Below are 16,396 nucleotides of genomic sequence, written 5' to 3' on the forward strand. Positions count from 1 at the left end.
TGCTAAGCCAGCAGTAGTACTTACAATGTTGTGTAAACATGAAAAAGATTAACTGAATCAATTGAGTGAGCCATTTACGCTGGAGCGGCTCCAATTGATTCAAACTCATGACTTTGTTTATTTTAAGCAATTCACTAGCAGATTTTCCATATCGATTGTAATGATTTTAGATTTTAAAGCGTATTGTGCTTGATAAAATTGACCTTTTCATATCTCTGAATCAGATAAACCAGTGCATCACAAAATGCTTCACTGTTTATTTCGAATCATCTGTTTCAGATTGGGACTTCAAATCACGCTGGAACCGATTCATTAACTCGTGACTTTGATTTATTTTGAATGATTCACTAGCAAAAACCAGATCAGATTAAAAGAGCCATTCATTTTTGAATTTCAGCATCACTTGTAACAATTTTAAAAAGAACGAAGTGATGGGTGAAACACAGCTTTTCAAAACTTTGAATCAGTCGAACCATTGCGCCGCAACATGATTCGCTGTTTCGATGCTCTCCAAACGATTCGATTATCGCCAATTATTTGTTTCGGATCGGGATTCTAAATTGTATATTGCGAATAATTTGATTTAGATCGGACTGTGGAGCGCGTATCTAGAATCATTTGATTCAGATCAGTACTGGTTCGTGAGTCAGTTCGCAAATTAAATGATTCACGATACACTATTTGAAGTCCCCATTTAAATCAAATGATTCTCGATCCACGTTCTAAGTTCTGATATGAAATGATGGTTCACAAATTATTTAGATCAGGACTTCAGAGCACGGATCGTGAATCGTTTGATTCAGTTCAGAAGGGGCAAATTAAATGATTCAAATCAAATGATTCATGATACGCAATTTGAAATCCCCATCTAAATCAAATGATTCTCGATCCATGCTCCAAATTGTGAATTGACATGGTGGTTCACGAATCATTATTCCGATCGGGACTTCAGAGCACGAATCGAGAATCATTTGATTTAGATCGGAACTTTGGAGCAGGTTCGCGAATCATTTGTTTCTGATCAGGATTTTGAAGTGATTTCAGAATGTGTGTTTTGCTATAGTAAAAGTGTAGTACACTTTGTAATACTTTAGTAGTAATACTTCGCATGTGCTTCACTTTATTTTTTGCTTCACCATTTTTTTTATTAGTATATTTTATTTGATCTTTCTCTTATTTTAAGAATTTGAAAGAGAAGACATTGTTCAATAAATAACTGAGATCTCTATTGGAAGTCATTGTAACAAAAACAAAAAAGTAGTGCTTAAAGTCCTTGAAAGTCCTGGGATTTCATTATACAGTGTTTGTACAAAGCCTGTATAAATTATGTCCAGTCAGACATCAGAATGAGACATTTTCTAAGCCAGTGTTTTTCCGGTCTTGAGTGCATTACACACCATAATTTGGGCAGGAAATTATTGTACTTATGAAATGAGCATATGTAAAAACATTACAACACCTAAATCATTTTTAAAGGGATATTCCATCTAAAAAAACAATCTGGTCATGCCTTTCAAAAATGTATCTTGTGTTTTTTTTTACATACAGTAGAAGTTAGTGGTCTCCAGTGTTGTTTGGTTGTCAGTGTTTGTCAATTAAATGCATTCCACAGATTTTTTTGACCAATTTATAATACAATTTAGTACAAATTTAGCTTTAGTTACTTGCCTAATGCACTTTTTGTTGCACTAGAGTTAAATGGATTCCTATCTTTGGTAGTTTATCAGAGGTAAATATGAAATTGCCCAGAACCTCAAGACAAAAAATCACTTAAACACATGTTGTTTTTTTTATGATAAGCAGCGCATCTGCTGTATTGTAATTGTACTGACTACAGTTTTGTTGCAGAAGCAGAATTGAATAATTTTAATGCCACGTGAAGACTTTTAGGCCAGTTTTTGTGCCAAAGTCATGATCAAACCACCCTGTTGCCCTCGCTTAAGAATATTTATCCAGTAATACTACATTGCTGGCACAATCAGTTGTGTATAACCTCAAATGAAGATCAGGTATGTTGTTCACTTGTTCCGGTTGGTTCTTGAGAATTCAATCTTGAAAACTCCCAAACAGATCCATCTGTATGCCCCGTGTCTAATTTGCTCAAAACGAACACAACTAGAGGATTCCCACATGCATCCTGAACTAAAAAAATACGAGCAAGTGTTAAATTTTAGCTGACGTCTAGTCCTTTTGATTACTTGTTACGTTTGTCTTGTTTAAAGGGAAAACAAACCCGTATCTGTCTCGACCTGACTTCCTGTTGAAGATCTCAGTAGACCGTACTATCAGCGCAGGTCTTTTGTGTCGAAGTGCTGATAGTGTATCTGCAAGATGCCTTTAGTGAGCGTAAGAATGCGAAGAGGGTTTCGTGTGAGGACACAGCAGACTGGCGCTGTGGGTTTTTCGAGTCTATCGATTGTAACCCGAAGACTCTGTTGTCTGTCTGGCTTTCCATACTATAATTAAGACCCAGCTCTCATTAGGACACAAATGATGTTAGAGTTGAGGTAAACATGGCTCTACCAGGATCTCAGATAAGAATTAGTTTGAATTACTTGTTTTTATGTCCATAAAGTGCTATGAATTAGCCTCCGTATTGGGGAAATTGAACAAAAATGCACGTCAGTACTACTTAGGTTAAGTAAGAGAGGCATTTAAACAAAAGGATACCAGTTTTATGAGCACGGAAAGCTTCTGATGTGAACTTAAGCATTTAAAATGATCTTAAATTGCTTGTTTAGACATCTTTCGTGGAATTAAGATGTTTCTCATTTGGCTCGTGTTCAAATGACGCTCTGAAACCGGACACTCATTGACTGTTCATTTGCAGGAATCATCCTGAGATTTGACAGAGACATATGGTTTCCTTTGTGACACCTCTCTTTTAATCTGGCCTGGGGTCCGTTTTGAAACTCTGCCTTTGTGCTTGCTAAACCTTTTCATTTTATTTTAAGACTAACTCTTTGTCTTCATTAGCTAGTCACCTGGTGCAGAAGGCGGCGCTGCTTTAAAAGAAAAGCTTTTTGCTTTTATCTCGAGCCAAGTGTAGTATAGCTGTAGTGAGGGTCGACGGCGGCCAGCAGATGGACTCTCAGTGGTTTAGAGAGGATGGGGCCTTCACACACCAGGATACGAGGGTTAATACCCTCCAAAAGTGTGTCATCTGTCTGGGACGTGGACGCCCAGTCACGCTGGTGTTGGATCCTGGTTTATTGCTTTTGGGATATTTTAAATTGCTGATTTGAGTGTTGGTCTTGTGTGTATGATGGACTAATGAAGGTTGGTTGTAATAAAAATTAAATAAAGCATTGCATTTTGGGTGCAGACGTTGTTTTCATTATTTTTTTTCACTAAAATTCTCTACTATTGATTGGATTCCTGCTAATGGTTCATAATAGGTTTGCGAATTATGGTTATCGTGCTTGATTGCACCTCTGTTAATATCACCCCGTGATCAGCCATCTGCTCTATTGTTAATTTGAGGGTTAATACTGAATCGGGTTTCTATTGTAAGTGTGTGTGTCTGTTTTAACAGAGTATTGGGAAACTCTTCATCTACTGGTGTTGAAACTAAAGTCCCCATCCCCCTAAAACGGGTCATGTGAGTTTATGTAAACTCACTGTGGTTTCACTTCTTTTAATAGTGTCTCATATACATTCACTTTGTGCTCTTTCTTTTTTTTTTTCTCCCCCGTCTTAACGCTGCCTGGCATTTCACTTTTAGTAAAGCTTAAACTGAGACTTCAAAGAAATGTATTGGTTAATGGGTAATATTAGAGTTTTTTTTTTTTTTTTTTTTTTTTTTTTTTTTAATAACTTTTTTGTTGCATTAAGTTGTAAGATCTTATTGAATAAATAAATGAATACTATAAGTTGTTACCATGCTTAAATTGTAGCATTTAAAACATTAACAGAGTTTTAGGTTGTAGTGTTTTATTTAAAAACAAAAACAAGAAAAAATTATATGGTTATTTAATAGTTATCAGCGGTAACAGTTATCCAAATTACTACAATTACTAAATACTTAAGTAAAATTACTAAAATATTAAAATTGTGTATAATGCTTATCTTATTTCTAAAAAAAAAAAAAAAAAAGCTTTTTCTTTTTGATTCTAACATTCTACAAATTTAAACTCATCACATTTTAAAAATTATGTTGACTTGTGTCGTTAGTGATCATTTAATGGTTATCAGCCATAACATAATTATACAGAATGGTCAGAATTTATATTGGTTCAGTACTAAAAATGGTATCATTTAATTAGATGTTACTAAATACTCAGGGCTCTACAGTGTGACCATTTCAGTCGCATTTGCGACAAAACTACTGCATGCGACTATTAAAAAATATTTAGGAGCACCAGTGCGAGTGACCTGATCAGCTTATTTGTGTTTGCGTCGAGGGGAGCTTCAAAGATTTCTACATGTTTTTGCAACGTTGAATAATGTATCACAGACATATCTCACAAATCCATTCATAAACTAAGTGTAGAGAGAGTGTAAATAAGAGATTGGTTGTGCACTGTAGAGAACTTCATTGATTATAATGGAACTTTGTGAGGTTGCGATGAACCAAGATGAGTGACGGCTTTGAATGATTTTTAAGGGAGTTTGTAAATTAGATTTATTTAATGCAACAGTTAAATAAACAAAAAGTTAATATTATAATATAAGTAGTGCACAGTATATGACTGCAGTGAGCCGTTCTATCAAACATGAGCTTACATAACCAATTAAACTTCATCTTTGCATTTTTAGCTTTAATGCAGATTTTAGGTATTAGCCGTCAATCACTCACATTTCGCTCCGTTGGAACTCGGAACCGGACGTTTTTTGCTCCAGACGTTTTCTTTCAACTAATCTCTGTTCCAGATTTGCACTGAATTGCACTTAGGGGTATGTAGTATGAACACTCTCGATCCTTGACTATTAAAATATCTCTGCGATCTGCTATTATTGAATAAATAAAGTATAGGCCTATTGTGCTACAGTGCACATTCTATCAGTTGCAGTTCTGGTGCCTCCGTCTAACGCTACATACATTCACACCAAATGTTTTCTCAGCAGCAGAATTCCACTCACTAAACACTGCACTTATTTGCAATCATACAAGTACTTTATTTGCATGTACTTTAAACCTTGCCGCTTAAACATTTCATTCGCGTGCTGTTCTGACATGAGCTTACATTTGAAGCGTGCGCACTCAAAAAAATAAATAAAATAAATAAATAAATAAAAAGCCCGTCAAACAGCGCCTGTACTGGAGTAAGTTATCTTTCATGTGTGGTTTGGCCCAGGTGTTTTATGTAGCATAATTTCACAAAGCTAAAGTCTGTCAGACCATTCTGTTTTTGCTTCAGATGTTGAAATTGTAATCTAATTTAAATCAGAAACAGCTCATGCATGCAGCATCTTTGTGTGGATTATGTTTAAAAATGCAGTGGTTTCCTCTAATTTAAATGGCTATAGAGAGTTTGACCTGCAACAGAGAAAAGAAACATCTTGTTCATGTACTCATGTTTCCATTCTTTCTTGTCCCTTTTTAAAGACAATAATTAATTATTAAAATAGCCCCCTTTTTTTGCATCGGCAATCAGAATGGGCCATGAAGAATCAAGATCAGTGCATTACTAAAAAGAAGTGTGTGGTAAAGAATTCAGGATCAGGTTTGACTGGTGAAGCTATTAATCATCAGGATGCTGCTGGCCGTTGTGGTGCCCTTTAATATTCATTGGGTGCTCCTAACTTTTTGAATTTGGGTGCGCCAGTGCTACCAAGTAAAAAAGTTCATTTCGAGCCCTGGACTGTGCTCCTAAATTCAATTTAATTGCACAAGTGCTCCTAAAAAGAAAAGTAAGAAAGAAGAGCCCTGATGCTATAACTGAGTATAATTCTGTACTTGTAGTTTATCACCTTTTAAAATTTGTTGAGTTTTCTCGTTGGCCTGGCGCTGACTAAAAGTTGCTATCGATCATGTTCTCTGGACATCATGAAATCTTAATTTCCTGAAGGAATAAGGACACGTTATACTCCGCACAATATCTCGGGTGACTTTGTTACATCAGGGTCGGTCTCATTAACTTTTGACATCAGGTAGCAGTGAGTGTACAGGTCGAGGGTTAGCGATACACGCGGCGCTCACATAACCTGCTCTAATGTTAATGTTCTCTTCGAGGGTTGTCTTTCTTACTCCTTTTGTCTCCTTAAGTGTTTTATTGTTGGTTGGTTTGTTGTATAAATGCTTGTTCTCAGTGTTGGGATGGCTGCTTGGAGTTTCAAGACATAAACATGACAAATTGTTCTTTTTAAAGTTGGTTAAAGAGTTCAACCAAAATGGAAAAAACATCATTTACTCAACATCACGTCGTTCTAAGCCAACGAGGCTCAATAAGGCTCATCTTTTAAACACAAATGAAGATATTTTTAGTGAAATTCAAAACATTTTTCTCCCTTCTTTGAAAGTCCATGCAACCAAAACTGTAATGCTTCAAAAAGTGAATTAAGAATTGTTTTAAAGTAATCTATATGAATTGAGTATTCAAGCTAGTTCTTGCATGTCAAGCAAGCAAGCAAATTTGAGGTTCTGTGTTTTAGGGGTGGGAATCTTCAGGCACTTCACGACCTGATCCGATTCCGATTCTGGGAGTCACGATCCGATTCCAAAATGATTTTTGATCTACATTTTTCCCCAAATAATAATTCTGCTGTGCAAATACATCTTTACAACCTTACATATTAACTAAATTTGCAGTTTCTTTGATTTTTGTTTATAGTTGTGATCTCTGTATGTCAGTACTGCCATCTTAAAAGTAGGAGTGTGAATATTCACTGATTTCATGATTCAGTTCATTATCAACTCAATATACATCACATTCTCAGTTTTTAGTATTTCTGCACTTGGGTACATTTTCATTTATATTAAATTTATTTTGTGCAAACTTTATTTTTTTTTTATTATATAAACAGGCTACTTTTTAAAACAGTCACTTATTTAAAATAAGTGTTCTTTAAGTATCTGAAAGTCTTCAGACAATAGTTATGGGTTTTTCTTTTTTCCTCTGCATTATTGCCGTTTGATTACTGATGAGATCACAGACAGTGGCAGCTTTAACAGACTGTATTCACACTAATGCACAGATCTGTTGATATATCAAATGTTTTGTCCTGCTCTGAAAACATAACTGACTGTGTGAACATCAGTTTCATATAAAAGTATTCGAAAATGGAAGTGCATTTAACTGCAGCCGCAATCGATCTTCAGGACACCAAACACAAAGCGCACGTGAAAGTCCGTGCTTCTAATAGTACTGCATTCCAAACGGCATTAATGAAAGCATTTCTAAAGTAAAACACGGCGGGTGGAGGCAAAGACTGTCAAGTAGTGCGCTTGCGGAAGGCGCTACGCTATGAAACCCATTTATTGCAATTGCTTGCGTCACTTGAGGACGACTCGTTTCTGCGTCGACCAAAGCGTGCACCTAAACTGCGTACGCCACGCTTAAAGTTCAAAATGGTTACATATAGATCTAGTTACATATAGTTCTATATATAGTTATATATAGAATACTTATAGAAATAGAACACTTTCCACGTTCGATGTGAAAGACGCTTGTCACAGTGCAAATTCTGTGCAATGAAGCCCACCACGTCTCTAGCGCACGTGCCACATGCAGGAAAAAAAACGAGCTCAGAATCTATTCTGAAACATTCAGAATCGTTGAAGAGAGAATCGTGATGCATCTGAGAATCTATTTTTTATTTTTTTTCCCTCTCCCCCTCTCCTCCCACCCCTACTGTGTTTGCTGTATTTAATGTGCTTTGTGTGTTATCATTTTGAGGTGTCAAAGTTTTGGTGGAATGGACTTGCAATGGAATTACAGTGTTTTATTAATGTCTTCATTCGAGTTTCAAAGATCTTATGGTTTTGGAGTAATATGAGGTTGAGTAAATGATGACTACAAATTGCTCCCACTTTGTTAAAAGACTTTTAAGAGGCAATATACTGCGTTAACACATTTATACTAAATTAATAAAACAGTGTCAGAAACTGGTAAACAGCGTTTTTTAAAAAAAAAATATTTTGCTTTAAAACTGTTTGAATTAAAATGAACTCTTGGAGCAAACAATCAAGAGACATACTACGATGTTGTTTGCTTATTATTCAATTGACTTGCGCAACAGTTTAAGGGGCCACACAGAATGCGTTTTTTCCATTCCAGTGCTCCACTTTTCCATTGGTGCTCTAAACACGTGCTGTTTAGCTGTTGTGCTCAAAATGAGTCTCAAACGAGTGCTGCATTTTTAAGACGTCACGTTAGAAGAGTTTCAACTTTTACATGTAGCGCTGCTCATCAGTGTCCGTTACAACACAGTGGACCAATCAGATGACCCCGGAGGCGGGGCAAGTGTTGTAAGCTTTTGTTTACAGTAGCATGTTGGTATGGAAATTGATTTATTTGATGGCAATGTGGTGGAGGAGGCACTCATAGTGGATGTCTGTTATAACTTTTTCTCCATTATTTACCATTTCGTGAAGCTAAAAAGAGCCTAGAGAGAAATATATTTGTCATTAAATGTATCTGTTGATGTTACATCTCACAAGTGTGTTTTAAAATTCTTGTGTTCTGTGTTTTGTATTATGCTTTTTTAAAACCTTTCTTTATTGCTGCGTCTTGTCTTTTAGACGTGTTCTTTGTGAATAGTGTTTTTCTTTGCTTTATGGTTCCTTCTGAAGTTTTGCTGAAAAGCAGTGGTTAGTATAGTTCTTGCCATGCCTGTATATCATTGTGCTTTCAACTATTTCAGATTTAACCATCACTAAATGAGACCTAAGAATAAAATGGTGCCTTTGAGCTGATAATACTGGGAATTCATTGTATGGTAGCATTATTATATAATTATTATATGTTTATATTGGTACTACTAACCTATAATTTAAAAGTCTAATTTGACTTATAGGTTTAATTGGTCTAATTTTCTTACAGTTGCCATTTTATATTAGCTTATTCTGGCCAAGAAATTAGGATGATACCAACTGACCCACTTGTAAAGTGACTAACTGCAATTCATTTAGTTGTTAGGTGTGATTCTGGGGATGATTAAATCTGAAATAGCATGAATTTTAATTATTTTATAGGATGAATTTTGAGATTTAAAGATTTCAGATATATAATTTCTTATGATTTCTAAAGCGTGACAGGGAAAAAGGCAATGAAGAGCGTCTTTTTGTGACACAGGTCAAAACTCCTGTTATGATGTGGATTTCTGAGGTGCACTCTTGTTGTAAATTAATCTATTACTTTTCCTACATAATTTGTAACACAGAACAGTTGTAAAAATTTATTTAGGAGTCTTAGACATTTCCAACGATATATAGTTTGTCGTGATTAGATTAGGATTTAAAAAAAAAAAAAAAAAAAAAGGTTTTAATCGTTTTGGTGGTAGTAGTAGTAACAGTGGTGGTGTTACATTCTACTCAATAGTAATATATTTCTGACAAATTCAAGTTAAACCAAACTTTTATTTTGACAGGTGGCCATGAGGACCTTTAAGTTACTGTGTGTAAAAGATATGATAGTTTTATTCAAATTAAATCGTAAAATGCTCATTAAGTACTCTCAGAGCAGATGTGGATGTTGTTCATGTAATTTTGTCCTCATATATTGAGGTGGAAGAGGCTGAAAACACAGCAAACGTTACGGGTGCTTCAGTACATGTAGTAAACAAAACCACGTGTCTGCACCATTCATTTACAGGGAAACATGCTGGATTCATATTTAAATAGACTTTTTGCAGCTTAATATTTACAGATACTAGTCCATATTGTGTTTTGATTTAGAGAAGTGCACTTCCAAAACAAAGATTCACAGATAATGTACTCACCCCCTTGTCATCCAAGATGTTCATGTCTTTCTTTCTTCAGTCGTAAAGAAATTGTTTTTTGAGGAAAACATTTCAGCATTTTTCTCCATATAATGGACTGATATGGTGCCCCGATTTTGAACTTCCAAAATACAGTTTAAATGCGGCTTCAAACGATCACAAATGTGGTTGTAAACGATCCCAGCCGAGGAAGAAGGGTCTTTTCTAGCGAAACGATCGGTTATTTTCATACAAATAATACAATTTATATACTTTTTAATGTCAGACGTTCGTCTTGTCTCACACTGCCTCTGCTTTTTTTTCCCGGTTCATGACAATTAGTGTATGTGGAAAAACTCCCATCTCATGTTCTCCCTCGACTTAAAAATCGTCCTATATCACTATTTTACCTTTTTTGTTAAGGGTGTTTGATCTTCTTTGCATGTTCACTTTGCAAAGACTGTGTCGGTACTTCTGCAGTGATGTAGGATGATTTTGAAATGATTTTTGAAGTTGAGGGAGAAAATACGATTGGAGTTTTTCGACATACCCTAACTGTCTTGAACCAGAATACACAGAGTTCAGGGAGAGAAAGGCAAGACGAGCATTTGAGGTTAGAAAGTATTTAAATTGTATTTTTATTTTATTTTTTTTAAATGAAAATAACCAATTGTTTCGCTAGATAAGACCCTTCTTCCTCGGCATCAGCATCGGCTTCCTTGCCTCAATGCAAAAACAATGTACTGATATATATATATATACATATATATACATATATATATATATATATATATATACATATATATACATATATATATATATATATATATATATATATATATATATATATATATATATATATATATATATATATATATATATATATATATATATATATATATATATATATATATATATATATATATATATATATCAGTACATTGTTTTTGCATTGAGGCAATGTTCTTAGACTTGCATTGGATACATGAGGCTGGTTTTCTTTCTCCATTAAAGGGGTCATCGGATGCCCATTTTCCACAAGTTGATATGATTCTTTAGGGTCTTAATGAAAAGTTTATAATATACTTTGGTTAAAAATTCTCAATGGTTGTCAAACAACACCATTTTTACCTTGTCAAAATCAGCTCTGCAAAAATCATCTCATTCTGGTCGAGACTGCTTTAAATGCAAATGAGCTCTGCTCGCCCCGCCCCTCTCTTCTCTCTATGGAGTGACGAACATGTTTACTTTAGCTGCATTTAGCCGCTAAACTTGCTAACTAGCACATTATTAGGAAAGGCGATCGCAGAGATTCATAAAAAAAACCCCTTAAACTCACTTCTGCTGTAAGTGAAGCTGGATCACGAATGATTCGCGTGAACATGGATATATGTAGATCAGGAGGTGCATTCCCTTCACAAACAAACGTAATCCACTGCATCTTCAGTGGCTCAGATGTCGGGAGTAAATGACGACCACTATGTTCATTATTACATCCAGCAACACAACACCTCAATCACTCAATCTGAGATATTCTTGTCTAACTTACATCCCTGCTCCAGCATCAAAACAAAGGTCTGACTGTTACAGCTGGTCTGAGGTAAAACGCTCATGTCAATCAACTATCGTGGGAGCGGCCTCTGTGGGTGTGACGCCACAACATAAGGCATCTGAGAACGGCTCGATTTGAAAAAGGGGATATTATTTTTACAGATAAAAAAAATTCATTATAGGGTAGATTTGTACATACACTGTTAAAACACATTAATGTTCAAACAACATGTAAAGGTGAACTTAGCATCCGATGACCCCTTTAAGTGACTGTCTGTACAGCAAAGCTATATTAATTTTCATTTGCCAGTTTGTGTATATAGGAAAAATACTTCTGTAGCCCACAGGGCCGCTGCTGCAGAAGAAAATGTAAATGAACACTTTAACAAGTGAAATCAATCAATCTCAGTTTTTGCAAAGGTTCTCAAGCGCACTTATGATAAGAACGGGTCGCTGGTGGAGTCTGGCACGTGTTCGAGTCCCTTTTCAGAGACGGTTAAACCACAGGGGGCCAAAACTTCATTCATCACATATCAAGTCTGTGCGAGTCCTGTTCCTGTCACGTCACCTTGTCTGTTTCTCATCCCATGTTTCTTTTTCAGAGCTACCGAAGGTCTGTGTGCTTGTCTGATTGACTGATAGCGTTCTTTATCTTAAATGTGTGATGTAGTCGAACGACAGTAGGTCATAGGCTCCTGTCCTGTGCTGCATGTTTAAATGTTGTTAAATATCTGATGTGAAATCCAACCCCTGAATGAAACGTCTCTTATAACGTTAATTGCCCTGTTCGTCTCATAACACACCGCATGATGACCGGGGAACAGATGATGCACTGTAACTAGAGCTGGGCGATGTAGAAAATATCAGCAGATATTAGATATCGACATGTTTTTAAACATCTAAAGTAGTGTATTTAAAATAGAGGCATTTGTTTTTCCACTTAATGAATGGGAAAAGTTATAGCTAAATTTATTACAATGTTTCAGTAAATATGGAAACACATTGACATGCTTTTTCATTGCGATTATATTGCGAACGCTCAATATATCGCCCAGCCCTATCTGTAACTTTAAAAACATTTGTCAGTTTCTCTTCGGTTTTCTCATCTCACTGTTATATGTGAATTTTCCATTAGAGAGGCTTCTTTTATTGGAGGTGGGCCGCGTTGTTCGCCGGCTTCGGGCGCGACCCGCGCGAAGCATCTCGAATAAAAGAAACGATGCCCTTCGATTATCCCGCCATGGTACTTCATCTTGGTATTTTTGAATGAATCATGCCCCATGTTTATCATTTTTTGTTTCTTTGTGTTTTTGTTTTTCTTTCTTTTTGTTTTTGTTTGTTTACTTTCTGTGCACAGCAATTGCTCTGAAATTTGGGGACTGAGTACACCAAATACGATAGAACAGTGGGATACCTCAGGCCTTTACAGCTACCCTGACCAAACCAGGTGAATATCCTCTCCTGACATTGTGCCACACTCACCCCACGAGACACAGGTGGGGCTGAACGAGCACAGGGGGCTCCAGGGGCCGTGAATAAACATTTTAACGCGCTTCTTTACACTTGATTTTTACGTTAAATATCTTGAAGATGGAATCACTTTTGTTGTTGTAGAGTTTTAATTCTAAATGTTACAGTAGATTTAAAGCAGATGGACACGTTTTCATAATTCATACATTCACTTCGCTAAAGCAAGATGTTTAAAACGGTGGTTCTCAACTGGTTTTGTTGATTTTTATTTTTTATTTGGTGACCCAGCTTATGACAGTATCCTGAATTTATGCATGAACTGTTTATATTTACATTTATATAAACACTTTTTATATCTCTTTTTTTTTTTTTTTTTTTTTTTCTTTTTATATATACTGTGCCAAATTTTGTGGTCAGTAAGTTTTTATTACTTTAAAAAAAAATTAAGTTAATACTATTATTTAGTAAGGATATATTCATATTGCTAAAGTGATCGTAAAAATATTTGTTACAAAAGATTTCTATTTCAGATAAATGCTGTTCTTTTAAACATAGAATAGAATGATATTTAATGTCATGAACATTTCAAATCAAACTATATAAATGCATAAAATATAAAAATGATTTATTTAATATTTATTTATTAAAAAAAAATTTTATGATCAAATAAATGCAGTCGTGGTGAGCATATATTTCGTTGTGAAATATGTAGATATATAAGATAATGTATTTATATTTTTTTGTTTTATTTTTTGAACTATTCTGATCAAATAACTGCAGGCTTTGTAAGCATAAAATAAATGTCATCGTAAAATATGTAAATAATAAAGAAAATATATTATTTATTTATTTATTTAAACTACTTTGATTAATAACTGCAGGCTTTGTGAGCATAAAATGAATGTCATTATAAAATATGTAAATAATATATAATATAAAAATTTATTTAAACTATTTTGGTTATCAAATAAATGCAGCATTGGTTAGCATAAAATACATTTGAAATATGTAAAAATATAAATAAAAAATTATATCTATTAAAACCTATTTTTATTATAAAATAAATGCAGGCTTGGAGAGCAAAATAAATTACATTATAAAATATGTAAATATATCAAATAAAATGTATTTATTTATTATTAACTATTATGAAATAAATGCAGGCTGAGTGAGCATAAAATAAATTTCATTATAAAATATGTAAATAATATATCAAATTAAAAATGTATTTATTTAACAATTTTTATGATGAAATAAATGCAGGCTGGGTGAGCATAAAATAAATTCATTAGAAAATATGTAAGTAATATATCAAATTTAAAAATTTATTTATTAAACTGTATTTTTATTGTGAAATAAATGCAGGCTGAGTGAGCATAAAATAAATTTCATTATAAAATATGTAAGTAATATATCAAATTAAAATATTTATTAATTATTATTTGATTTTATTTATTATGTATTTATTTGATTATCAAATAAATGCTGGCTTGGTGGGCGTAAAATAAGTTTCATTATAAAATATGTATATAATGAATAAAATAGAAAATATGAAAAAAAATTCTAACTATTTTATCAAATAAATGCAGGCTTGAGCATAAAAAAAAAATATAAAATATTTAAATTTGAAAGTACATAAATAAATAAAACCTGTATTTTGATGATTGAATAAATGAAGCCTTGGTGAACATTTAACTTTAAACATTAAAAAAAAAAAAGTAAGTAATTACTGTAAAAAACTGTAAAAAAAAAAAAAAAAAAAAAGTACTGTACTGTAAAAAAAGTAATTACTGGCTCAACTTTTGACTGGTATCTTAAGTACAGTTATGCATTTTGATTGGATGCATATTAATAGTAAAATTGAAATTTTCCCACATTTTAAAACCCTGGCACGGTTATACAGTTAGTTGCATTTAGAATTATTTTTCTTTCGTACATCACCCATTTCTTAGGTCACCAACCACCAGTTGAGAACCAGTGATTTAAAGTATTAACATTCTGTTATTGTAGCTAAACGTTCAGATGTTTGAGTCATAACGGATGAAGTTTGTGTCTCTATTGTTGGTGATGACTTGCCATCTAATCTCACCATCTCCCCTCTTCCCTCCATCCATGCATGTCTTTCTCTGGTCATTTGGCACGCTCCCTCTCTTCCATTTCTCTCGTCCCTCTCTCTGTGGACGCTCGGGTCAGATCTCTGGACGGGCGTCTGCAAGTGTCTCACCGCAAAGGTCTGCCTCATGTCATCTACTGCCGCCTGTGGCGATGGCCCGACCTGCACAGCCATCACGAGCTGCGCGCCATCGAGACCTGCGAGTACGCCTTCAACCTCAAGAAGGATGAAGTCTGCGTCAACCCCTACCACTACCAGCGGGTGGAGACGCCAGGTATGGAAACTGGTGACAGCGAGTGCCATTCGAACAAATACAACTACATACTTTTTGAGTGTTGATTCAATCGCGTTCGCTCCTGTAGTTCTTCCTCCTGTCCTCGTGCCAAGACACACGGAGATCCTGACTGAGCTGCCGCCTCTGGACGACTACACCAACTCCATACCTGAAAACACCAACTTCCCAACAGGGATCGAGCCTCCTAACAATTATATACCAGGTAAGCACACACACTTCACACAGTGTGCCTTGCTTAGAAATTTGTGGCCGAAGACTGGGTGTTGTAATAGTTCTAACAAGTTTTATTTCTATGTTTTTAGAAACTCCTCCACCGGGATACATCAGTGAGGATGGGGAGGCCAGCGACCAGCAGATGAATCAAAGTATGGACACAGGTACATTTCCACAGTGACACCACTACATGGGAATGACAGACGTGTGTTTGCACTTTAGGCAGTAAAGCACAATGTGCTTTTTCCAAGCTCCAGATTTTCCTCAAAGTAACTTCTGTGATTCCATACTTAAAGTTGGATAATGAACTTCTGAAACCTCCTTGGAAAGAAGAAAGTGTTTTTTCTAGTACACTATGCAACTTTTAAAATGTGACCAGATTTTAAAAACTAGGCATCATACACTTGCTGACTTTGTTAGTGGTTACACTCTAAAAAATGCTGGGTTAAAAACAACCCAACTTTGGTTATTTGGCAACTGAGCGCTGGGTAAATATTGGACAGAACACATACTGGGTTATTTTGACCCAGCTGGTTGGGTTAAATGTTTTTACCAAACATGCTGAGTTATTTTAAGTCAACTTGTTCAAAAATGATTAGATTTCTGGTTTAAAATGGATTGGAACTTATAAAAATGCACACAGAATTACTAGAAGCGACAGCAATAATCAAAAGATGAACATTTATTATTAAGCAAAAACACATGGACAAAATACAAGACAAATTGAATTTTGTTTTGGGTGAATACAGCATAGTTTACAAGATTACATTTAAATGTGTTTAACTAGCATTTTAGACATAAAAATGTAACATTTAAAGGGGTGCTATTATGCTTTTTCACTTTCTGAACTTTAGTCAGTGTGTGGTGTGTATCTTTGGGCATAAAGCTCTACA

General features: G+C 34.8%; 1 protein-coding gene across 5 annotated transcripts in view; it reads left to right on the top strand.

The window, feature by feature from the left end:
• The window catches only part of smad2 (SMAD family member 2), a 35,452-nt gene that overhangs the window by 11,100 nt on the left and 7,956 nt on the right, over positions 1-16,396 (top strand). For 4 of the 5 annotated variants that reach the window (XM_051121950.1, XM_051121954.1, XM_051121951.1 and 1 more), the window contains 3 exons: positions 15,076-15,269; positions 15,358-15,492; positions 15,593-15,667. In XM_051121950.1, coding sequence (XP_050977907.1) covers positions 15,076-15,269; positions 15,358-15,492; positions 15,593-15,667 — 404 coding nt within the window. Of the gene's footprint in view, positions 1-12,769; positions 12,860-15,075; positions 15,270-15,357; positions 15,493-15,592; positions 15,668-16,396 lie in introns of all 5 variants that reach the window. The other variant, XM_051121953.1, reaches the window with a different exon arrangement.

Source organism: Labeo rohita, chromosome 10, assembly GCF_022985175.1.
Source record: "Labeo rohita strain BAU-BD-2019 chromosome 10, IGBB_LRoh.1.0, whole genome shotgun sequence".
NCBI classification, from domain to species: Eukaryota; Metazoa; Chordata; class Actinopteri; order Cypriniformes; family Cyprinidae; genus Labeo; species Labeo rohita.